Raw genomic sequence first — 26,250 nt, 5'->3', positions numbered from 1 at the left:
GAAAAAGATAGGGGGAAAACACTGGGTACTATAATATTGAAAACATATATCATTTATGCCTACAAGGTAGAAGAATAAATAAAGAGAAAACAGTGACATCAAAGGTTAAAACAGTACGCTCAAACAGGTTCTGACAGGTACAAAAAAAAAAAGTACATTGTATGATGCCTTCTTCTGCATGAAGAAGCGTGCCTGCATCAAGAACGGGCCTCCACCGAAAACCTGACAGCGAAAAGCAGAACTCTGGAGAAAACAAAAAAGAACAAAAAAAAAAAAAACCTCAGAAGGTGTGGCTTGTAACGCTGCGGCCTCCAGCTACACCTGGGCATGGTGGCAATACGTTAATGCTTCTGTACGTAGCTCAAGTTAAATTCTGTGATATGCATGTTCGTTCTCACTAGACAAGGTTCGTCTATGAAACGTCTCATTCGAATTTCTTGCAATTACGAGATTTTGAAAAGAATATTGCGCTATTACGCTTTGCTGTTCCTCAAAAGCAACAACACCTACCGATAGCGTGAGGCCTCCCGCGTCACACTGATACGTTCCGTATTTAAACAGGCAACGTGTGGTTTACTGTGCCAAATTCAGCCTAAACATGTAAGCCGCGTTCTCCCTTTCTTTAAACGTTGGCTCGGACATCTCTTCTTCGCCCACTGTTGGTCATTTCAAGTCTCCACCTTTCTGTGAACATCTGCATGTACGATAGTGGGTTTTGAACAAGGGTACAGACTCTAGAAGCTGACTGGCGATGCTGAATTCAAGGGAACAAGAATTCAGCATTGCCAGTCAGCCTCTAGAGTCTGTAAGGGAGTACGTTTATCTAGGTCAATTACATACAGGGGACCCTGACCATGAGAAGGAAATTCACAGAAGAATAAAATTGGGTTGGAGTGCATACGGCAGGCATTGCCAAATCCTGACTGGGAGCTTACCACTATCGTTGAAAAGAAAAGTGTGCAATCATTGCATTCGACCGGTGCTAACATGTGGGGCAGAAACTTTGAGGTTAACAAAGAAGCTCGAGAACAAGTTAAGGACCGCAGAAAGAGCGATGGAACGAAAAATATTAGGCCTAACGTTAAGAGACAGGAAGAGAGCGGTGTGGATCAGAGAGCAAGCGGGGATAGCAGATATTCTAATTGACATTAAGGGAAAAAATGGAGCTGGGCAGGCCATGTAATGCGTAGGATGGGTAACCGATGGACCATTAGAATTCCAGAATGAATACCAAGAGAAGGATGCGCAGTCCAGGACGGCAGAAAACTAGGTGGGGTTATGAAGTTAGGAAATTTCCAGCTGAAAGTTGGAATCAGCTAGCGCAAGACTGGGGTAATTAGAGATCGCAGGGAGAGGCCTTCATCCTGCAGTGGACATAAATATATGCTGATGATGATGATGATGATGACCCCAAGCGCAGCAGCCGTATACTCTGCTTATTAGGTCACAGAGGCACGCTCATAGTTAAGCAGAATATAGCAACCATATGAGTCCTCCTCTCGTGTAAGCAGCTTTGAGATGCTTGGCGCATGTGTCACCTCGCATAGCGACAATTTACTTATGCAGGGTGTCCCAACTATCATGCACCCGGATTTAAAAATATGCAGATGCCACGTAGAACCAAGGTAATGTTGTTTGCTGTGGCTTGGAGATACTCAGATTATTTTCTTTCATTCCGCCTAATTGAAAAATTAGTCGTAATTAATTATTCAACTTCTCAATTATTATTATTATTAGATGAAAAGTGTCAATGAGAAAATTGTTGAGCAACATGAGAAACTCACGATATAGCTTTCTGTTGCTCAATACTTGTGACATAAAAATATTTTTCCTAGCGTAAAAGGTGGCCGCGAATACACGCAAAGTAAATCGAGCGGCCAGTATAGCGGCAATTTTGTGTGTATTCACGGGCTTTGCAGAAAGTATTCCCGGCTAAATCTTGAGAGCTTTCATGAAGTTACGCAGAAGGGCAGTTTTCCCGTAAGAAAAGGCGCAATCGCTTAAGCGCAGTCATGCAGGTGAATGTAGTGTGACTCTCATAATCAATATTTAATTCCTACGAACAGGAAGCATACATCACCAGAAATTTAAATATTCAAGGGGGAAAAATCAACGCATGATGTTTCTTCTGTAACACATCCTGATGACAAAATCCCGTCCGCACTAGATTCTGAGCAATTGTCAGGTTTCTGGTGTAACGTACGCGTATTCAAGAAATTTTTGGCAGCACTATCTACGGACGCGTCGAGCGAGAGCAACCAGTTGAACGCAGCGACTGAAGCAACTTGTCTGCGCTGTATTTGCTATGAACGACGCGTTAAGGAAGATGTCGTGACACCACACGCTTCTCTGACCAAGTGGAGATTAAAACGGCGGACTACCACGTCTGACTTGGCAGTACAGAAAGTGGGCAGCACGCACAGCAGTAGCGTGCGCAGCCGCTCAATTAGGGCTCAGCCAAATAAATTAGCGACTGATGTGACGCATGTGACATGGTTGTGGCCAAGAGCGTTGGGTGTAACATGACTGGCCCAACGTTGCTAGACTAACACCACCCTAAACGCACGCACACCGTGGAATGCTGACACAGTAATAATAAAGAAATGCGCGCTACATTCGTATGTTTCAATGCGCGAATGGTACGCAGAGTTTCACAATACTGGAGTCCGATTCTCACCTCGCCATGGAGGCGGATGGCTTCAACTCGTCTGCGGCAGTGTCCAGGCCCTTGAACTCGCCTTCGGACATTCGAAAGCACATCAACATGGTCACCTTATCTAAGGTGGGTGTCCTGTGTACCAGCGTTTCGACGTATACACTCGACTGACATTAAGGATGGTCGATCTGATCATCGTTCAGCTAATGCATCCAGCAGAAATTTCGCGCTTGTTTGCAAATGTAGGCAAAGTAACCTGCTGAGGAAGTGCACCTGTGCTCTTGGCACCATGGTGCGGCATGTTTGACTCACCTGTTTACACTGCGAAGTAGACATCCTGGTGCAATTAGACTTCAACGTATTCGCAAGGTACACACACTGTGTACTGAATGAAGTGTTGACCAATTAGTTATGTGCGATAGGAGACTCTGCGCTATTTCAATATACAGGGTGTTTCATTTTAGCTGCACCAAATTTTTAAAAATTGCCTGTGGCAGATAGCCCAATTACAATCCTTGATCTACACTACTCGATGAGGCGGCCATTACTTCCACGAGAAATCAAAACGCCTAATTGAATAATTAACATAATTACCCTAATTAATCTTATAATTAATGATTTTACGGCACATCTTCCAGCCTACGAATTATAGCCGCTGAGTTCGCAAGGCGTATCCACTTGGAACGAATTCTCAGGACTGAACCAATTTCGAGATATTATTTTCAATGTGTCCGACGAAATGCATGGGCGTAAATATAGGCTGATGATGATTTGAATAATTTTCTTATTACGAACGCCTCTATCGCTAGTCCCCAACGAAGTTGCCTCTCTTTTCAGGGCGCAGCTCTGGTCCGCATGATGGCGCATATGGTACCGAGCAACTTGTTTCGGCTGGCTTTGACGGTAAGTGTAAGACAACACATTTGTTTGTTACTGTAGGTCGGGCGTGTTATACTCCGCGAGTGATGGACCAGCGCTATGAACTCCCTTCTGCAGTGCTCCACAAAAGTTACATCGAGTTCATTCTGTGCTAGCAGAGACCGTCTCTACAGTTGTGAAATGTTAGCTGTTCTGCGGTAGTCGCGTCTTGGAGCGCAGCTCTTAGGCACCCGTTCCTGCGGCGAACGTCCGCGTTGGCCCTCGTAACCGAGTGAACGAGCACAGCGAAGGATGAAGGCGAACGCGGAGCGAAAGGTGAAAGACGGCGATAACGAAGAGAGCGTGATGAGGAAAGCGGAGGAGGAGGGTATGGCGAAAGCGTGAAAAGAAAAGCGCAGTGCCACGCAAGACGGACTTCGCGGCGACGAAGGCTACGAGATGGCGCCAGGGTAGTATATGGCGCCAGGGCTGTTTGGAAACAAAGCATTGCATGAGCGGAGGTCTGTCGGCAGCGGCTGCTGTGAATCGCGCTCATGCATCACGCTGCCTCTCGTGATCTTCGAGTTAGCAAGGCAGACACGCCACACTTCGCTCCGTTTGCAACGGGCCACGCGAGGCAGATTGTCCGCGCCAGCCAATATATCCCGAAATGGAGACACGTATAGAGCTGCGCTTAAATTATGTGTTAGGGAGTATCCTAATCGTTGGTGAAGTTCTTTTATACGAAGCTTTCTTAGCGAACCCTCCCGGAGTTTCCTGACCATGGGTGCTGGCTGGATGGGTGCTGTTGTTGCTGTCTTGCGAAATAGCTCATACTTACCTCGGCCCTCCAGCACATCAGCCCGATGCTATAACCACTAGGCCCCGATCGCACATGCACCAACGCCGTCTAGCTCTTTGAGATGATCGCCGCGCGCGTTGATTATGATCATTATTACCACACTATGGCACATACCCACCACGGGGGACTGGCCAAGAAGCGGGCGGTACGCTTAAAATAAATAATAAGAAATGAAGAAATACACGAGTTGTCCCATTGCGTAGCACGGGTACGCGAGAGCACAGCCGCCAGTTTCCTTTACGCCAAACACGCAGGAATTAAATGGGCAAATTTATCGCAAATTATTTTATCGCATACTATTATCGCATACTATTATCGCATATATTTATCGCATATTAACCGCTTCGCCAAAGCTTCGCTTCACATAGATTTCGAGATGAGCAATGAATCTGCATAATTTTTCCCCGACGTCAGTGATCGTGAAGCGCGTGCAAAAGCGACGAATAAAACGTTCGTGTAGTGAAATAACTTTGAAAACATACAGACAGTTTCGGAGATTCAAAGAACACACATAACAGGTAAGGCCTTTTCTTCCTATCCTTAAGTATAATAATAATTATATGACTTCACTTAATCTTCATCACCTTGTGCCTTGCAGGAACTGTTCAAGAAATACAGCTACCAGTCCATTCATCCTCAGCATTTATACAAAGAAATACACACTGTGAGTATATGTCCTTTTGAAGAGATTGCTAAACGAATCATCAGGAAAGTACTGCCGCTGAAACCCCAAAGGCGCATTGTGACTGTTCACTATTTTTTATTGTCACTTTGATCTTCACGTTACAGAAAACTTCGCAAAACTTGTTTGGTCCGATAGCCCGGCTGGCTAGTAACGGGTACATTAACGCGGATTACCGGGTGCATTAGTAACGAATTAGCATTAACAAAGTCATTTCATTGTCACTTTTTCTTTCTTTTTCCTTTTCTTTTTTTTTTTTTGGTTTGGGAGTATCGTGTTCTTCTTTTTTTACATGTTTCCCTGTTTTGCCGAAGGCGTAATAGGCAAACATATCAAAGCGGATATAAACGTAGTTGAAAAGGCGTAGGGAGTCGAAAGCGCAGAATATGATTACTTGGGGCTATTTAATGGGCACCTAAAACTACGTAAACGAGCGTTCTTGCGTTTCCCTTCGCCCCCATCGAAATGCGACTGCCGCAGCTGGAATCGAACCTACGACCTCGATATCAGCAGTGCAATGATAGCCACTGGACTATCGCGGCGGCAGAAGGAGAGTAAGGTACACTCGGGACCGTGGTATGGGAATGCAGGCGTGCAAAACGCGAACGCAAGAAAAGCGAGAAAGACAAACGTTTGTTTTGTATATGTTTTGTGCTTCTCATTCCTCTTATGCGCGTGTTTGGCACACACGCATTCCCGTACCACCCATCCTGACCAACGTGATCAGCTTTACGTCGTTGTAAACTCGAGACCAGCCGTGAAGGTACCAGTTGGGGTATAGCAAGATTCCCAATGCGTGTCAAACGTTGCCCTGTCGTCCGGGCATCACGGCCACCGGTAACGCTTTTTTTTTTTCATTCACAGCCACATCAACTGCGTGAAAAGCTCGTATGATTTAAGTACTTGTACTTAAAAGCTCTCTGTCGACTTCTTTCTCCTTGATGCGCGGGCAGGCTCAAAAGGCCATGTACGACCGGGTGACGGTGAACTTGACCACCGTGATGCGTGAGTGGACGTACATGCCAGGCTTCCGGTGGTGTTCGTGAACCGCTCCTACGAGACGAACACCTTCTCAGCTCTCCCAGAGGCGCTTCATTTTCGGCACCGGACCCGTCGACAAGCAAGTGCTGACATCTCTGAACGTCAGCTGCCAGATGTTTAAAGGGACCCATAAAGGGAAACGCTAATTCAGTTATGCTGGTAGAATACTTCTTCAAAAACCTGTCTGCACGTTTCCTTGGCAGGAAAGAGTGTATTATCAGCCTGCAAAAATGACGGCCAGAGTTGCTCGAACTCTGCCCCCAGCGCACGGCACGGTTGTTGTCAATGTAACGTTTCTCATCTTCTTGCTCGTTAAACATTCACTACAGCTGCCACGTTAAGTGCCTTTGCTTACACTTTCGAATGCAACTCAGCATTACTTATTGTTTTATAAGCAGTTCATATTCCCAGAACAGATGCTGCTAAAATATGTCGCTACCATAAAAAGTATACAAAATTTTAAGGCGCGTCGCATCACCACAAATATGTTGTGACTTGCCTATATTCTTATAATTCTATACGTCTTATTTAACAAACTAGTAACCATGATACAGTCTTTTTAATGCCCGTTTAACACAAACTACCAGTACATCTTCGGTAAACACAGGTTCATTGGCAAAAGCGATAGGCATGACAAAATGAGGCTCACAATTTGTCGCGTGTTATGCCTATCCTCTTTCTCTTATGCGTCGTCTTTCCTGGTGATGCACTCAAGCAAAATTACCTGATAAACAGCAGACGGCTGGCTAATTAGTATGTTAAACTTACAGCTGTTCCTTCCTTGAACCCGCAGGAAATATCGCCTGTTCAGTGATGCCAACTCACTTATCAAATTGCATTGCGTTGTGAAAGAGCTTTGCGGATGTTCAATGCCAGTGGCACGTTTTCAGTAAGAATGTGCATCGTTTATAGGCATCGGCGGCTGAGTACACAGCTAGCTGCTAGTCTTTCATGGGTTATTTTTCTCGTGTTCTTGTAAATGACGAAACCTTAAAGCTTTGGGACGTCGCCCATGCATTTCTAACTTTCATGGTAATGATGACAATCTTTTATTATAGGCGGTTAGGACCTCTACTTTTGGTGGCTGTAATGAATGCCGAAGTTGTCGAATGAATGTCGAAGGCCTAGTTGTCGCATAGTTAGAGCCCTAAACCAGCATAAGAAACACAGGGCTTGACTCAATCATTCGTTTTTACAAAACAGTAAATCAACACAGGAGGGAAATATTCGTGTCCAGTGTCGTGCTCATTTAAATTATTTAGTGGTTTCAATTTCAGTTCTTACTCACATTCCTGACCAGTAAACGAAGACGAAAACGAAGAGAGGAAATGTGAAGCCGAAAGCAAATGTAACGTTTATTTATTTTTCGGTCACTCCCATATTCTGGAAATAGAGAAAAAAAATCGTAACAGTCTTCCCTCGCTCGTAAGACCTTGCCTACTTTTGAACTATTTCTTTTCAATACCTTCGACAGCACCGTATGGCACATTCCAATTTCGATCGTCACGGAGGACAAGCCTGACTTCACAGCGACTGCCCCCAAGCACTGGTTTAATACCAGGACATGTGAGTGATTCTTACCTTTGTGATATCGTTGTTCATGCAGCGAAATGTGCCCTTTATCAGGCGAACGCTTTTCAAGTAGCATTGTGAGCCGGCGCATAAGTTTAACTAACGTTGTCCAGTGTAAAGGCTGAAGATGGTCCTGCATTGAGCCTATACTTTCCTATACTTTCCTATTCGCTGCAGGCGATACCATTCCCCCTCCCCCTCCGTTCGCTGTTTTCACTGTTGTATTATTTTGAAATAGAGCTAGAGAAACTTATAGATTGAATTTAGCGCAATAGATTGAATTTAGCGCATCGGTTTTAAGCATTGGCCACTGGTTTGATGGGCCTGACATCCAGGGAGAAAGGTAGACCGAAGCTGGAAGTCGCGTTATTTTTTTTTTCTTTGCTGATTTAGCTTTGTTCATCCGCAGCCCAGCTTTTAGGCGCACCGAGCAAGAACCATTGGTTGCTGCTCAACGCTCAGGAGACCTACTACTACAAGGTCAACTACGACAGGAACAACTGGCTGTTGCTCGTCAGTCAGTTGGAGACTGACCACAAGGTGAGTATATTCGAGTTTAACTGCTCGCCAGCAACTGGTCTATGCAGCTCTCGCTTATTGTGTTCCGATGAGCATAGCCCAATTTTATATCTTCACTATCGGCTGAGATTCAGGCAACCGATACAAATTACGACATTCATACTCGCATTTCATGCTTGGCTAACAGCTTGTGCAATCTGCACAAGCTGTTAAGCAGCACTAAATTTTTTAAGCGATACTGGTGCCGCCACAACTATAGACTTTGAGTGCCAGAATAAACAACTACGTTTTGACCTGGGGGCGCATAGCAGTGTAACAATTGAAACATGTTACTTCAGTTTTGTTTCACTTTTTATTTGAAGTCTCAGTAATTTTTTCCGTTGCTGGCTCGAAACCTTTCAACTATAGACTGCTGTTGTGACTCTTCAAAAAGATACCTTATGTCTGATATAGTCTTATATGAGGTTCGTTTGCGCACATGTGACAATATTTCAATTGCACAGAATGTGTATTGCGTTTACTTTCCCCTTCTGTCAGGTGATTCACGAGTTCAACCGTGCTCAGCTCATCGATGATGCCCTCGACCTTGCCCGGTAGGTCCTCGCAATGTTTAGTTTGCTTTGCTTTCTTTTGTTTTTGTTTTTGCTCTCTGGACATTCAATCATCGTTACACTCAACACTCACTGGTAAGCTTAAACCGATACCAGTTACAAGCATAGAAGAATGAGCTCAGGGACGCCACTGGAGATCATCTGATGTTTTTCTTACCTCGAAAATTCTCACCTACATGCGCTAACAGATCCGAGTGGGACGCCAACAGGAGAACACATATCTCATTCGCGGATAACTATGAAAGTAAATAAATCTTTAACGCAAACTTAGCGACTTGCTTCGCATTGCGGACACGACTGAAGACCAAAGCGCACATTGTTTCATTTTGTCTCTCAGCATTTCGATTGGGACTGACACAACATGCACTGATAACGTCTTTTTTTTATTATGCTTACTGACAAAAACGATATGGACAATATTAGCAAGAAAAAAAAAAGGAACGAAAAAGAAACGCGGGACGTATGGTACTTCCACCACAGCGTTCTCTGCTTTTGTGGTTGAATATAGTACGTGTGCGGGTACGCAAGGTTGAGCCACCAACAAAGCAATTAAACTGCAATAGCATGCCCTGAAAAATTTTACGCAGTTCTAATGCTTTTTATTATGTTATCCTGTGTACGTAAATTGTGGCCTACAGCACGACCTCATTTTCAGCTGATGAGGCCGTATTGATCTGAGCTAGCCAAGAGTGCACTACTTTTGGCTAGCTTTTGTAGACGTTGCAGTACAACTTTAAGTTCCTCTGATGTATTTTTTTAGAAAAACAAGGAATTTTCGGAAAGACAAGAGGTAATCTAGCATTATGAAATAGGGGCAGACAAACTGGACAGACGACTGACCCTAATGGTGCTCTTCGTCTCTCAACCATGCGTGCTTATTCTGGGCAATCGAATACCGCCACGTTGGTGTTTTGAGCCAGTCAGAGAGGCCGTAGGCAACCCTGTCAACCAATCAAGAAGACAAGATGGTGAATTTAATAATGCGGCTGAATTCAACAGAGTCCAGAATAGCACTTCCGGTTAGTAGTTGGCTGGAAAGGCAACTGTACCGTATATCTCAGATTGTTGATTTCCAGGGCAGTGCAGAGTTGACTGCATAGCCATTATGTTTGTTCATGGCTAAAGAAACCGAAATTATCTGACACTATACGCCAACAAAAAGACGCAGTTTCATCCGAAAGGCGAAGCACTGACAACGATAACAAAGTATTAGGCTATTGCACGGTATAATGCTCGCCGTTTTATGAGCAGTATCAATTGCAGAAAACATTCGCGTACTACCTAAGCACGCCTGGTGTCACGCGTCCAAAAAGACACATGACCAGAGTTTTAACTCGATGAGGAACGAGGAACGTCGGCAACGGAAAATGCGTGCGCTGGTCCAGAAGCGAACGTTCCGTGCTGCCGCTTCCTTCGCTATTTCAACTGAGCCCCGCCTCCGAAATTAAGCTGATCGTGTGACCTCCAGCATTGTGCGCACGGAAAGACAGCACGCTTGAAGCCACCAGCTTACTCGGCTCGCCCTCGCATGCTCGCACTGGCACCCGCAGTATAGATCACGTGACCTCCAACACACGGTGTCTGCGGCGCCTATATAAGCTTTCGGTGATTTCGTCTGCGCTGGCCGCGCATGCGCTCTCGCACTCGGGACAGCACGGCAGCAACGAATGCGCGAACACGACTCATAATTACAATCACAGTAAAGCTAAGTGAGCTGCGCGCGCCTGCAGAGGCGGCCAGCTGCAGTATGACCTGGCGTTCGACGTGCTCGAGTACCTGCCGAAGGAGCGCCACCATGTACCCTGGAACGCGGCGCTCACCAACTTCCAGAAGCTAGACCCGGTGCTCAGGCACACCAAGATCTACAAAAAGTGGAAGGTCAGTATTCTTCCCACTGTGAATCCTTTCATGTATAATGTAACGGCAACAACCACATTGGTTGTCTTTGCTTTGCCCGGAGTCAGTCATCGCGCCGCGCGAGAACAGCACTTCTACATGGAGTTAACACAACAAGGACAGAAACAACACCACCGCCAACAACAACAGCAACAACAACAATAATAATAATAATAATAATAATAATAATAATAATTATTATTATTATTATTATTATTATTATTATTATTATTATTATTATTATTATTATTATTATTATTATTATTATTATTATTATTATTATTATTATTATTATTGAATGATGTTTTGCAAATATTGTTTCTCCTGCTCATTTTCGAATAGTTTTAAGTGAAACCTGGCTTGTACCTGAAATAACATCTACTTTGTATTTTACTCCGTATTATAACGTCTTTCGTTGGAATCCACATTATTACTCCTGGAAGCAGAAAGGTGGTGGCGTCCTTATCGCTGTTGATAGCGCGATAGGAGGTGTCCGTCACTTGGATCTTGAGTGCGATCATGAGGCTGTTTCGATAAATATGCGCTATTCAGGTGGTGAACGGCTGTTGCTTGGTGCATTCTATGCAGCACCTGACGTACCTCCTGCTGCATTTCGTCTTATCCTGGCAACGAATGAAGCCGTTATAATTTCGCATAATAACCGCAAAGTGTTAATAATTGGAGAATTTAATATCTCCAGTAATTTCATGAATTAATAATAATGTATGCCATAATTAATTTTACATTTCTCAAAAATGTCACTCCTTGCTTGACTTTATCTTTTTCAATCCATGCCGCAGCTAAACGTCACTGGGAACTGCTTGTGGCAACGTCCTAGATCTTTGGTAGCAACGTTCACCTGTTTGCGCCAGACAAATTCCACTTTCCTTTAATTGTTTCTTTAAGTCTAGCAGTACAAAAACACAGCATCTGCTCCGATAACAACACGAAGCGTAGCTTCAACATTTTCCTTGGCGAGTATACATTGGCTTGTACTATAAACTTGAAAGCGCTAGCTGACTGATCGTTCGTAGATGGGACAGCTGATGTTGATGAACACGGTAATTTCCAAGAAACTGAAAGCGGCAATAAAACTCAAAGAGCATGCACACAGAAAAGCGGAGCAAACAGGCCTGATAAGTGCAAACTTGAATTTAGGCGCTGTCATTGTCTTTGTAAACTTTATTATAAAAATCATCACTACGACCACATTGAACGTGTTGAAGCCTGCATGACACGTAATTCAAAATATTTCTAGAACTACATGCGCTCTCTCGTTCTTCTAAACAGAGTGCTGAAAATGTATAGGTCTTGTTGATGAAAATGGCGATGTTGTCTCGAACACTGCTGATGCCTCTGCAGGATATTTCTGTTCAGTATTTGGTGGGAAAGATGCTCCTACCTCAAGCAACCTTCCTTCTCAGTCTGGTACGGTGTGTACGCTATCAGTCCAACGAAGACCTTGTTTTGAAGTGTATATACAGGGTGTGCCAACTATCATCCACCAAGATTGAAAAATATGCACATGACACGTAGCTGGACAGGACCAACGTAATGTTGTTTGCCGTCGCTTGGAGATTATAAATATTTTTTGTATTCCGTCTAATTACATAATTAGTTTTATTTAATTAATCAACTTCTCAAATATTATATTTAGATTAAAGGTGTCAATGAGAAAATTGTAGAGCAATATGAAAAACTCCCGATACAGCTTTCTGTTGCTCGATACGCGCTACATAAGTGTTTTTCTGAGCGTGAAAGAAGCCCGCGAATCCCCGAAAAGTTCCTCCATTGGCCAGTCGCGCGGCAATTTTGCGTGTATTCGAGGGCTTCTTTCACGCTCGGAAAAATACTTTTATGTAGCATGCATTGTTGCTCTACAATTTGCTCATTGACGCAGCAATATCACGTTTTTTCTTTCTGTGCTTAGGAACTGCGTTGTTCAGGGGACAGCCTATATATATATATATATATATAGTTGACGAGTCTCGCACCTTACAAAAGCAGAGCGGTATGATATGTTCTGTTAAGCGATCGGACTACTTTTCGTATTATACATACAGCATAACAAACTGCATTGCTTCAACGTACGTTACACCGTTCTGCTGTCATTCCGTGTTTCCCTCTCGTTTTTTCAGAGATTCGTGAACCATCTGCTCTCGAACCAGTATGAACGCCTCATGTCCGAGGAGAGCAAGGACGAATCAATGCAGATATCGTAAGTCTAAAGTGAGCACCTCTGTTTGCCAATAGGCGAGCGATAGTTAAAAAAAAAATCACACGACGGTTACGAGCGTGTAACGCGAATGTTTAAGAGTTAAGCGCTAGCTGTGGTGCGAGCTATAGGCATTTTCAATTCCAATCTCCAGCTCGCCGAATTGCTTGGGGGTCTAAAGGTCCTTCTGCTATTTCCATGAAATTTCAGTGTGAATGATATTTTATAGCGTTGTGGTTTAAACTATATACTACGCTCCTCTCCGATGCTCGATTGCCCGCCGGCTTTCTAAGCATACACTGGCGCAAAGTGGACGCGAAGTCGCGCGCCGAGTGAACCACAGCCGCAGGCACTCCCGTAAACATCATCTATAGGGCCCTATAACGTAAAGCTATTATTTCTTCTTTCTTACGAAGAGAATCCAGCGCTACATTTTCAAGACGACGACAAAGAAAGACATGACAGGACGGGCGCAGACTCCAACTATGTTTGTTGAAAGACAAACACGTAGCATTTATGAAGAATGAAGGCACTGAGCGCATGCACATTCATGACTGCAGGAAACGCCTATACATACACAAAAAACCGAAGATTAATGTGAGCAGACTGCACATTATCTCGCTTTTGTTTAATAATCTGAATGCACTAGCACGTATACATAGTGAGACTGGTGTGGTGCTACCGCACGTGTCGCCTCTCTGCATGACAAAAAAGGCTTCCGATAGCTCGCGCGCTAATATGTCCTTACTTCTAGTTAAAATGTTGATTTTATCAAGTCGTACCTCACAGTTCTGATCGCTTAGATCTTTGCACGAGCGGAAGTGGACGGGTAGATTCTTGAATGAGGCCGTAACATCTCCTAATGATCTTTCATGTTCCCTGGCGCGTTCGTTGACGCAACGCCCAGTTTGACCGACATAAACTTTGCCACATGAAAGGGGGATCTCATAGACCACACCCGTGACACACCGTACGTACTGCTTTGTGTGGTTCATTCCCCAGCTGGATTACTTTCGTAAGAAAGAAGAAATAATACATCACCAACTAGCCCCGCAACGTGTTTTATTAAACGTAAAGCGATTCCAATTTGTTGTTATTCCGATCTCCTGACATCAAAGTTACATAACCGTAAGCATCGGGCGGGGACACGCAGCGTTGTTCCAACAGCCCAATCAAACGCTCCACTCGTTTATATAGGAGGTCACGTTTGTTTGCTTTCAAAGCAAATAGCATTGCCCACCTTGACAGATTCTTCTTATCTAATTCGCTGACAAGAGGCGAGCAACATGCAGCAGTGAAGAGAGTTTCGGTAGGGCCGCACTAGCGCAATGAAAGAAGATAACCGGATGAAGGCAGCGGTGCCGGCCTCTGCAATTTGTCCGCTTCCCCTTGCTTAGCTTGCGGTGGCTGGTCGAAAATCGCGGCGGCGTGCACCGAAAGGCTAAAAATGCCACTAAAATGGATCCTCAGTGAAGATAGTTGGCAGAGCGATGTCGTATACGTGTTGAAAGGGCTCGACAACGTTATACTGCCACGTAAACATTTTCATTATACGCAAATAAATTCTCCCCTGCAGCGCTGAGTAGCCAGTGCCAGAGTGATCGGCGAGCAACGATCTTCTATTCCTTTCGGAACGGGGCAGTCTTCGGCTATTCTGAAAAAAAGTTCAGTTTTGTTCGGCATATTACTGCATCTTTAATGCATGCACGTCCCTTTTACGGGGTGAGTTCTCGCGGTTTTGCGACGTCGCGTGACATACAGCGTAGCCCGAAAATGTTTGACCAATAGAGGAGGGCTAATGGCGAGAAAAGTGCACAATCGTAAATAATTACTTTTCTTTTGTTCGGTCTAATCATGCATAATCAGTGTGTACACCGCATAGCAGATGAGGAGTTCTAGGGGGTTTCGTGGCATCGCGTGACATACAGGTGAAGTTGGCGTGGCCAGAAAACATTTCGATGAATCGTGGAGGGCTGATTGCAGAAATGAAATAGAAACAGTTCGGAACAGCTTTACGTAATAGCGCCCGTGGTTAACACGACGCCGCGGCATAAACTTCCACGTTAACGCGGCCGGGCGCAATCGGCGCGTTCCGCCTCAGCACCATTTGGGGGTGAAACCAAGCTTTACGTCACGTGACCAAGCTCTCCTCTCTCATTAGTGGAAGCGCACGCGGCATCGCATGCGCTTCCACCAAATGGGGCTTTATGTAGACCCTATCGTGGGTCTTCAAAAACGGGCGCTACGAATAGTTACCTTTTCTAAACTTACTGATCCAAGTAAACCCTGTATCGATGCTTCGATCGTTTTCTGCCGTTCAGTGAGGCGTATAAAGTAAAAGTTGCTCAGGCAGTTAATGCAATAATGCGTTTTAATAATCGGCTACCCATCACAATATGTAATTTTCCGGCACGAAACCTGAGGGCAGCTATTAACAACTATATTAACTTACCACCATGTCACAGTGTATATGGACAGAGATTCCTGGAGTTCAACGGTGCTATAATAATATGGAACGCGCTCCCACACAGCGTAAAGATTCGCCAAAACTTTGTACCATGCTTAAAAACTTCTTTCATGAATGCTGACAGGGTCTTTTCTATTTGTAGTCCCTGTTGTCATAACATATAGTCTTTTGTTTATCCTATATTTTCCCTGTAAAAATGCTTTAATAGCGCGTGTTTAAGTTGTCTCGTACAATAAGTGCGCTGTTCTTCTTGTGTATTTTGTTATTGTACCTCAAACTATCCGCCAATGCTATGGGTCTAAACAGTATTGTGTGTATACAATGAATCAAATAAAGAACAAAAAATTAAGCACCTTCTGGCGCGCTGCCAAGGCCTGCGATTCGGTAGGCGCTGACGACACTAAACTGATTAACGAGTAAAGAAAACCTAACGCTTCATTTAGTCCCTCTCTCCTTAAAGGGATACAAAAGGGAAGCATGAAATGGACACAGCCGGCATTTTATATCTTCACGGGATTTTATATGTGATACGCGTTGACACTCAACGTTACACGAGTTTTCTTGCTTGCATGGTCGAATAGGATTGCGGCTGTATATGTCGCCGCGACAAAAAGCCGGTATTTGACATTCAGAACTACAGTTGTCGCAGCGTGATAAAACAAAAGAAAATAAAAAAATAAGAGTGCGACTATACATGCTGTTCTGAAGTTGTCTAAGAAATATTATTTATTTGATATTTTCAAACTAAAGACGTGTGCACTGCGTCCTGTTCACTACAGGATACTGCGAAGCTCTGTCCTTACGCTGAGCTGCGACTACGAGCACAATCCGTGCGTCTCGTTCTGCCGGAGGATGTTCGAAAACCTCAAGACCAATTATGACGCCGCTTACCACATGTACGTAATTCTAACTAGCAGTCAATAACTTAGGTCTGTCTGTCTGGCTGTCTGTATGCGTATGCATGCCTGCATCTATGTATGTATGTATGTATGTATGTATGTATGTATGTATGTATGTATGTATGTATGTATGTATGTATGTATGTATGTATGTATGTATGTATGTATGTATGTATGCATGTATGCATGCATGCATGTATGTATGTATGTATGTATGTATGTATGCATGTATGCATGTATGTATGTATGTATGTATGTATGTATGTATGGATGTATGTATGTATGTATGTATGTATGTATGTATGTATGTATGTATGTATGTATGTATGTATGTATGTATGTATGTATGTATGTATGTAATGTTAATTTATATATATTTGGTGAACTTCGGATATGCAACCGTCGTGGTCGCGACACTCGGCTATGAGCCGGATGTGCAGCCGAAACTGTCGCAGTCGCTACTCACGACAAACGCTTCGGTAGAAACGCACCGACGTCCGCTCGATCCCGCGCAGGGTGCCGTACTCGTACCGTCCCATCGTGTTCTGCCAGGCCATCAAGCATGGGAACCAGAACGACTTCAACTTCCTGTGGAAGCATTACGAGATGTCGCCCAACACCCAGGAGCGTGTGGTGCTGCTCAAGGCGCTGTCCTGTACCACCGACCTCAAGCTCCTAGAGAGGTGGGACATTCAGCATAGAAATTAATGAATGAATTTTTAATCGCACAGGATGGCCCGAGGCTTAGTCGCGTGAAGGGTATAAAGGGAAGGGTCCATGAATACTAATAATGACCCCGCAGGCCAGCTCCTGTATGTCAAAGTTCTACTGCACAATTAGAGCACTGCGTGTGTCGCCTACAGGGTATATAGACAGTCGTTAAGGGCCCCCACTGCCTTGGGTTTGTATTTTTCCCTGATTCTATCAAGGCCTGAACACTCCCACTGACCCACTGCCCAATATCCAGGCGGCTGTCTGTAGAACAATACACACGCATGGTGCAAACATTGCCGTCTATGGAAATACCATCAGAGAAGTCTCTCTCCGAAAGTGCCTCCATTTTCCCAGTATACGTCCGCAGTATAGGCGGCAGTGTGTGTGAGCTTTCCTTGACGCGTTCGCCGACCTTGTAATGTTACAGTGGTAACCTCATGTAACTTATTTCCGATGTCGCGCGGTTACTGCATCGTAATTACGGACGAAATGCTTAACACTGCGTAAATTGCTTACACCGCTGTCAACTTAAATGGTAAAATGCAGGCACTGGCTTCATTTATCTAGGCCGCATAAACGCTGGAAAGTATTTCCACGTGTTTGCCGCTTTATTGTCCAAGACGGTGTTCCGTTCTTCCTTCTTTCACCGCAGGCTGCTGCTGCAGTTGGTGAACAAGAACTCCGGCGTGGAGACGACGCAGAAGGCGGCGAACCTGCTCAACGCCATCTCGAGCACCAGCATATCGGGCAGCAAGAGCGTTATTCGCTTTATGACCGACCACCAGGATGCCATGTTCAACCGGTATGATGTCACAACCATGGTCGCAACATGGCCCCGTGAAAATACGATGCCTGGCCTCAGTTAGAATTTGGAAGTGTTTTCCCGTTAGGGGTGGGTGGTCAGTATGCAGGAGGGAAGGTGACGAAATTTTTCCCTTCGGTAAAGAAAGTCGAACCTCCGTAGGTCGAGTGTGTGTAAATTTTCACTGCACGGGGAAGTTATAAATACCTTCCATAGAGTGAAAGGGGTACCCAAAACATGAACGAGCGAATAAAGGACGACACATCTGATGAGCAGCGCTTGTATCGTACGTGTTCGTGTCTTTCGCGCTATTTAATCGTGGTGTTGAACCTATTCAACTAATATCAGAGTTTACAGTTTTAAGCGGGATATGCCGGTGAACGGGTAAACATCCATCTATAAAGATAAATTTGCAAACTGCTTCGATTTTCAAAACTTGGTGTCTGGACATTTTCGGTCTGAGGTATTATGTATTCTGTTGTTGCTGGTGTCTCAAGGAGTTCCCCTGCCAGCGCTCAACTTTCACCCTGTGGCTGCCTCGCAGGTTCGGCACGCTGCAAGGCCTTTTCGATTCCATCCTGCAAACAATCGTGGACAACATTCGACATGAAAGCGAGCTCGAAAAGGTTGGTAGCGACTACGAACATGACAGCCATTCGTGCGCCAACGAGTCGTGCTTCTTATTACCCAGGGCTAGAGTGTACTAGAAGTACTAGTGGCTCCAGCGGACGCCTTAGCAAGCGCCGAGGGTGAAGCAAAAAACGCGGAAAATGTGGCGGCGCTGCCATCGCCTTATTCTGAATCTCCGGCTCCGGCTGTTTCGGCTGCGCTCATTGGCTGAGGCGAACTCGCGGGCTCAATAGCTGTCGTTTGCTCGACGCGCCGTCATCAGGCGCGGATCCAGGGGGATGTCCGGATGTCCTGACCCCCCCCCCCCCCCCCCCCCCCCCTCAGATTTCTGCATCGCCCCCTCGCTGACAGGGGGATGGCCCTGTCGCAAAAAAAAAAAAAAAAAATATGGCCACCAGCATTCTTTAAAAGTATTTTTGGCGAGTACCAGTGGTATCAGTCATGTAGAAGTAAAGCTAGCTCGCTCACAAGTTTAGTTGTATTCCGTAGGAGTGTGCATGGTGTCGCGAAGTTGCCGTAGTTATTTTTTCTCATGAACACCTTGGACCTCCTGGCGCCTGCCGTGCCTTACTCGTCCCGTCGGTGGCGTCGAATGAACGAGGGGACGTCCCTTTTGCCAAACACGCCGAGGTCCGCTCGAGCGCCTTCGCGCCTGATTAACTTAGTTTCCCCTTGGGGTGTCAACGGTTGCCTCATTGGCTGTCATCGGTTCCGCGACCAACCTGCTTAATGAAAGAGATCTCTCGCTGAAGTGTTCATATATATATATATATATATATATATATATATATATATATATATAATAACGACTAACAGCTAAACTATAAGAACTATGCATAGGCAACGTTTTTTAACTGTAGCACTCATTGTGATCACAGTTACACGTTGACAATATCCAGTACGAGCACAGTACCGTTCGTACGCTACAAGTTTTTCATTGTAACTTCGCAGTTTTATTGTCGTACATTAAGCATAGGAGGCTCAAACCCGCCGGATCCGTTTATCTGAGTGGGCGTTCTCGCGGAGCGGGGCGAAGCCTAGAGCCGCGGCTGCGAAGTGGGGGAGCGTGACGTCAGCGGCCAACGCCAGCGCGCGGGACTAGGATGGCGCCGCGTGGTTAGAGAAACGGGAGCAGATGCGCGCCTTGTGTAAAAGGATGACGTCGCGTGGGAAACAAAACATGAAGACGCTGGCTCGCGCTCTCGGCTACTACGCCACATCGTTATTCTTGTAGGTGGCGTCGTGAGTCTTCATACGCGGTGATTCGCATATCGTAAACAACCATCGTGGTGGTTGCCGCGTTGGAGCGGAGCGTTACGCCCGTATTCAAGAACGTTCCTCTAGTCAACACACCTCCACGACTCAAGAGAGAAGATGGCACCGCCATCCCTCCACAGAAGTGGTCACTGAGCTTCATGATCATTCACGGGAATTCTTGAGAATAGTCGCGTCTTTATCAGTCGAGATGCGGCGCTGTGCTCAACAAGGTGGAGTGAAGTAAGAGCTTCGAGTCGAGGGCTGTTTGAGAATACGGGAGGTTACGGCTGACGTCAATGTTTATGTCACCATGAATAAATTTAAACAAAACTTTAGTGATGCTAGTTTTGCTCTACTTTGCAGTGTTAATAAACCAGCTCTCTTTAATAATTCAGTCAATGAATGCGTTACGCCCGTATTCAAGAACGTTCCTCTAGTCAACACACCTCCACGACTCAAGAGAGAAGATGCCACCGCCATCCCTCTAAAGAAGTGGTCACTGAGCTTCATGATAATTCACGGGAATTCTTTAAATTGTCGCGTCTTTATCAGTCGAGATGCGGCGCTGTGCTCAACAAGGTGGAGTGAAGTAAGAGCTTTGAGTCGAGGGCTGTTTGAGAATACGGGAGTAAGTCCTCCAAAGCAAACGAAGGTGTCTCAGCCTAACACAAATAATCTTAAGGAAATCAAGGTGTCCCAATAGAACTCCAAAGACGGAGCCGTGCTTACGCATTTATAACGAACCTGCTAAAGATCATCCCAAATTTTATTTTAAGAAACAATATAGGCTAGATATACCGGGTGTTCAAAATTAAGCTTTATGGCTTTCTTAAAATTATGCACTGGGAGACACATGCAGACCACCTGCGCAAATAAGTTATTTGGTCAGGGGGACACAAAGTGAGATGATAATTATCGCTGGCAGCAGCCCAATTAACCAAAATTGAATAATTAACTTTTTATTGACGGCAGTAAGTGTGTATGTTTGTATTGAAAAGTTAGAGGCAGTCATGTTTCTACACAGTTTCACTTGGAAGAATTCTTCTAGCGTGTCTGTGCTCCGAGAAATCCAACTCCAAATTTTAATTGTCGTTCGCATTATTACGCATGCAAGAGAGTGAGGATCGGTGCAAAGCTCTTCCTGATGTGACGCGGCTGTTGCGTGCGGCGTTTAGTCTGGCAACGGGGCGGAGGCATTGGCAAAGGTAATAACTGTCCACCTTCCCCTCACGGCTGGCGAAATGAAAAAAAAAAAATCTAAGAACCAGTAACCGCTGTCGTAACACGCGACCGCGCAGCCTGTAAAGCTGGCGGCAGCTGCCATGCCGAGATAATGGCGCGAGCGGAGAAGCCGGAGTACGCGTGCGTAATGGTGACTAGACGACCGAGCATGGTCCTTGTCTGGGCTACGCAAATAAAGTGACTGCTGATTTCCAAGTATTGTAAGTTTTATTGAAATCAAGAGTAACAACTGCACCATTAACAGCAGAAACCTTTTTAGCTATGCTAACGAATATTTCATACTGCCGCTTTAAGTTTGGTGTTGTCATGCACAAATCTCATGACAACACTTCACCCATCAAGATGTGAATGCCCTAAAAATCTTCAAAATGCCTCCCTTCCACAGCAACGCAAAGCATAAACCGCTCTCGCGTCGACTCGATTATTCTGCGCAGTACGACAATTGAAATTTGGAGTCGGATATCTCGGAGCACGGACACGCTAGAATAATTCTTCCGACTGATACTGTGTAGAAACTAACTCGACTGTCTCTAAGTTTTCAATACAAACATACTCACTTACTGCAGTCAACAAAAATAATTGTTCAATTTTAGTTAATTGGGCTGCTCACAGCGATAATTATCATCTGACTTTGTACCCCTTAGCCACATAACTTATTTGCACAGGTGGTCTTCGCGTGCCTCCCAGTGCCTAATTTTAAGAAAACCATAAAGCTTAGTTTTGAACATCCTGTATTATCAGGCGCAGCCGCCAAGCACATGGCTGTATTGGGTAACGTCCTTTTCCTATAAGCTCGTAGAAACCGATACCTGGCTTCGCTACAGGTCTTCTTCCTATTTCTGGGGTTTTACGTGCCAAAACCAGTTCTGATTATGAGGCACGCCGTAGTGGAAGGCTCCGGATTAATTTTGACCACCTGGGGTTCTTTAACCTGCACTACAACGCAAGAATACGGGCGTTTTTGCATTTCGCCTCCATCGAAATGCGGCCACGGCGGCCGGGATTTGATCCCGCGATCTCGTGCTCAACGCCTGAGCTGACTGAGCCACCACGGAAGGCTACAGGTGTTGCTCTAGCCGTATGAAACGCGGGTTTATCGTGAGCAAAAACGGTAAATTTAGGTAAATAAGAAAGACTACCATCATCATCATCATCATCATCATCATCATCATCATCATCATCATCATCATCATCATCATCGACAGAAGCTGACCCCCCCTCAGAAAAAACCTGGATCCGCCCCTGGCCGTCATTGTTGCGTCGTTTGCGTTCCTTCCGCCGCTCGTTTTCCATTTTATTTACAATATATCGGTGGAGAATAATCTCAGTGTTACCGCCACCAAGTATCCCCCTGTCAAAGCTCCATGTAACTGCGGTAGGGTCTCCGACGCGACAAGCGTCCGGCCGGCGAGCGGGGCCGCTCATTTGGGAGAAAGCGACGGTGGCGCCACCTGTATGTTCAATAAAAAAATGTCTCAGCGCAGAGCTCTCGTTGGACCCCCTCCCCCAATCTAGTACACACAACACAGGGATTTTCGCTAAAAGCAAAGGTAGTGGAGGCACAGTTACGTGATGTCACGAACACCATATTGACGTCCTATTCTTTGCTTTACAGTAAACGTGAGAGATAAACGTATTGAAATAACGTGCATCTTTCCGTCATGTGTACTTGCTTATAGCCGCATTGTTTGATCTTTACCACGACGTCTGTCCTGTACTGCATCATCACGGCGGTCGCAATTACGTCAACGCCATGCATTAATAGGCCGAAGAGATATATTACAAGAACCCCCTGGCTCATGCATTCCAGCTACTACATCATCTCTGGATGTTATTTAACATATTTAATTCCCCTGCGTATATAATATACTGTTCTGCGCTAAGCATAAATCTGGATGTCATGATGAGGAGCCGAGTTACATCAGTTTGAATGCTTCTTTCCCGCGTTCCCCTACACCAGTACATCTATGTAGCACACATTCGTGCTTACACTGATTACTGCTTTCTCCGCAGGTACTATTTGCATTTATTTCACTGGCATTCTTCTTTTTTTTTTTAAGCAAAGTGAGGATGGTCCGCGAACGAGAACACATGTGAAAGCAAAACTCTCTTTGCGCAGCTTCACGAAATCTACGAGCGCACCCGAGACGTGCTACCCAGTGAGGAAGAGAAGGTGCAGCGCATGATACAGAACGCGCGCGAGCACATCCGCTGGACTACGTACTTCTACCGGGACGTCGAGTCGTGGCTCGACAAGCGCTTCGTCCTCAACCACCGGGAAAGGGAACACGTGAAATAAATTGACACACCTGGGTTTTGACTATGCGGGTATGGATGATTATTTTCTACGCGTTCACCGGGGTGAAAGCTGTGATCGCCGCAGCTGTAGCTCCGTCGGTAACTGGTCCATGCAGGGGTCTGGCATATGACTCTCAATAGGGCCACAGCAGTAGGGAACCATCTGACCATTTAGACGATAATGTCTTCCTTTGCGAGTTACCCCCACTGTTCCGTATAGGGTCTGTTTCCAGCCGCTTTCGTGGGCCTATCGCGGAGATAGTACACTCTAGACATGTGGACCAATCCCGAAGGTAGTGCACTCTAAAAATATGAACTGTTCCCGAATATAGTGCAATCAAAACTTTTAAGCAGTCCGACACTCCTCCTATATATACTCCACTCCCGCGAGGTGTGACGCGACAGAGTGCCGTATGCGCAGTGATTCCGCCCCATTATTCATCGACTGAATCGCCTTTCAACTTTTATTGCGATAGCAATTATATGGACACTCCAAAGCAGATTTCTGCCGTCGCCGTCACCGTGAGGTTCCGTATGACGTCAATGGAGATGAAATCGTCGCCGCGCGTCGCCGAACGCTGTATGTGCGAGTGAAAGGGCGCGAGGGATGCGCGCTTTCACGGGGAGTGAACCCACGGCGGAGAGCAAACGCGCGTTCTGCGTTGTGATGATAAGTGGTTCTTGAGGGAAAGGGAAAGGTTGGCGCTATCTTCTGCAGCCCTTGAGGGAGCACGGCGCTGTGCTCCCTTAAGGGCTGCAGAAGTAGGCGTCTCTTTCCTCCTTTACAATCACCATATATGTAGAGCAAACGCGCCTTCTTCCGACGCGCGAAAGGCCGTGGGGGGGGGGGGGGGGGGGGGGGGGGGGAGAGGAAAGGGAGGCTACATTTAGCTGCGGCACCAAGTACCTATTTATCTCAGAGCCTCCGACAACAGTCACCAACGCCGCACGCATTTTGTGCGAACGCGGACAAAACGCCGATGGCGTCCACAACAGTTCTGCGTGTTGCCGGTGCTGCTGCATGTCCAGGTTTATACAGCTGATAAAGCTACTATCATTACTCCGTATAGCTCTCTACAAATTTGCTATCGCAATTGATGCTTCGCCTTTTAGGTGAAACTGCGACAACTTTTTTACAGCTGTCATGTAGTTTCACACGTTTGCGATGTGCGAGAGAGAGACCGATTTGGGGCGCCTGTCTCCTCCTCGCTTGCACAGCTCCAGCCGATCAGCAGCGGCCCAAACGGACAGTCGACTAGGTGGACTCTTGCAGAAAATGCTATGGTAAATAGCTTGCAGCAATAATGAGGATGAACTTAAAGTTAGCAGTTCAAGCTTGAAGCATACTTCTGAGATGGACGCGTTAATAACCACGTGGTGGTTTCGCAAAGTCACTGCCTGCCAGCATTTGGTACATGTACGATAATTTATAGAGTTTTCTACGAAAATACTCGAGGGAATTCTGGTGCTGCGACCGCCCAGCTACCATGGGAATGATGGGTTGTACATGGACTTATCTAATGCTCGTGCTTGTGGCTTCAGATGTTGTCGTGTTTGTTCTTGATGGTTTATCTTTCTAAATTTCGAAGAAATCATAGTTGTATAAACGCGGCAAATTAGTATAAGTATCTGCGTCCATGCGTAATCATTGCGTTTATAACACAATAGATTGTCGTCATACCCCATGGTGTAATACCTCCAGCTAGGGTTGCCATTTTAGCAGTTTGGTCGCAATAGATATACCGGCTTTTTTGTTATAACGTTCTCGCAACCGATTTTTCCTTTTAGCCACATGACATAACAATTTGGTGGCATAATAGCTAGCACTAGACAGGGGTAATTGGAGATCGTTCTGCAGTGGACATAAATATAGGCTGCTGCTGGTGGTGATGATGATGATGATAGCTAGAGACTTCGAAAGTTAGAAACTTGCTTCGAAAACGGTTTTCTAGAATACGCTTATGCACTTTATTATTCAAAAGCTACAAGGAGGCCGTATACGATGCGGCACGTAATTGTCATGTTGCAGAATTAAGTTCTTTCACGAGCGCCAAGCACTAGAACATTTTCAGGCATAACCTGGACCAAGCTAGAGCGTTTTCGTATTAACGAAAAAGCATTTTCGTGTTGAGAAAATCGGGTTGCTCGTGTTCTTTTGAACCGTTCTGCATTTGTCACCTTACTACATGAAGGTAAGAGCAAGATTTCAGCTGTCATCATCCGTTGTTATTTAAATAGGTTAAGTAAAAACCCTCTACACCCTGCTAATAAATTCACTGTTTATTTGTCTCTGCACAGAAAGCACACGAACGTGAAATGTTTCGGTAAATAATTTACGCCATGTTAGCCAAAGTTATAGTTCTCAAAACCACCACCTAAACCAAAACAAGTCTACGACCGCACAACGAGCGATGGAACGAAACATGTTGGACCTAACGTTAACAGACAGGAAGAGAGCGGTGTGGATCAGAGAGCGGGGCTAGCCGATATTCTAATTGGCATTAAGAGAAAAAAAATGCGTAATGCGTAGGATGGATAACCGCTGGACCATTAGAGTTACAGAGTGGATACCAAGAGAAGGGAAGCGCAGTCGAGGATGGCAGAAAACTAGGTGGGGTGATGAAGTTAGGAAGTTTACAGGTGGAAATTGGAATCAGCTATCGCGAAACAGGGGTAGTTGGAAATCGCAGGGAGAGAGAGGCCTTCGTCCTGCAGTGGACATAAATAAAGTCCCTAGATTTCCTGTTCTTAAGCAAAAAAATATCTAGGGCATGGAGGAAGGAAACCCCAGGAGAGGCCCTGGCCAGCACGAGCGTATTGGAGAAGGTGTCGCGGAAGTCACGTGCTGTTTTTCGCAAAGGAGCACTGGGATGGGTACCCCAAATGTCAACGTTGCCATGACAACCGCGCTCCTGAAGCTTCGCTGCTGCTCTCGGTCTCTGAAAAGTGAGATAAGATTTTTCTGCCGGTGTCTTTCCCGCAGCACCTTTTGTTCGCGAGAAAAGCTGACTTTGGGGTTTGGTGCGTAA

At 45.5% G+C, this 26,250-nt stretch overlaps 2 protein-coding genes across 3 annotated transcripts in view; both read left to right on the top strand.

The window, feature by feature from the left end:
• The window catches only part of LOC119456996 (endoplasmic reticulum aminopeptidase 1-like), a 30,071-nt gene extending 22,406 nt beyond the window's left edge, over positions 1 to 7,665 (top strand). For both annotated transcript variants that reach the window (XM_037718816.2, XM_049669721.1), the window contains exons 11-15: positions 2,648 to 2,782; positions 3,494 to 3,559; positions 4,975 to 5,040; positions 6,012 to 6,178; positions 7,574 to 7,665. In XM_037718816.2, the coding sequence (XP_037574744.1) occupies positions 2,648 to 2,782; positions 3,494 to 3,559; positions 4,975 to 5,040; positions 6,012 to 6,104 (360 nt within the window). In that variant the 3' untranslated portion in view covers positions 6,105 to 6,178; positions 7,574 to 7,665. The remainder of the gene's footprint in view (positions 1 to 2,647; positions 2,783 to 3,493; positions 3,560 to 4,974; positions 5,041 to 6,011; positions 6,179 to 7,573) is intronic.
• LOC119456315 (aminopeptidase N-like) lies at positions 6,330 to 23,222 on the top strand. The gene is made up of 10 exons (XM_049669171.1): positions 6,330 to 6,386; positions 8,065 to 8,211; positions 8,728 to 8,783; positions 10,532 to 10,679; positions 12,836 to 12,915; positions 16,159 to 16,275; positions 16,794 to 16,961; positions 17,645 to 17,794; positions 18,339 to 18,420; positions 23,043 to 23,222. Exons 1-10 carry the CDS (start codon positions 6,330 to 6,332, stop codon positions 23,220 to 23,222), a joined length of 1,185 nt encoding a protein of 394 aa, XP_049525128.1.
• The last annotated feature ends 3,028 nt before the right edge of the window (positions 23,223 to 26,250 follow it).

Source organism: Dermacentor silvarum, chromosome 6, assembly GCF_013339745.2.
Source record: "Dermacentor silvarum isolate Dsil-2018 chromosome 6, BIME_Dsil_1.4, whole genome shotgun sequence".
In the NCBI taxonomy this organism is placed as follows: Eukaryota; Metazoa; Arthropoda; class Arachnida; order Ixodida; family Ixodidae; genus Dermacentor; species Dermacentor silvarum.
The sequence above is the reverse complement of the archived record's forward strand: the minus strand, read 5'-3'. Positions and strand labels throughout refer to the sequence as shown.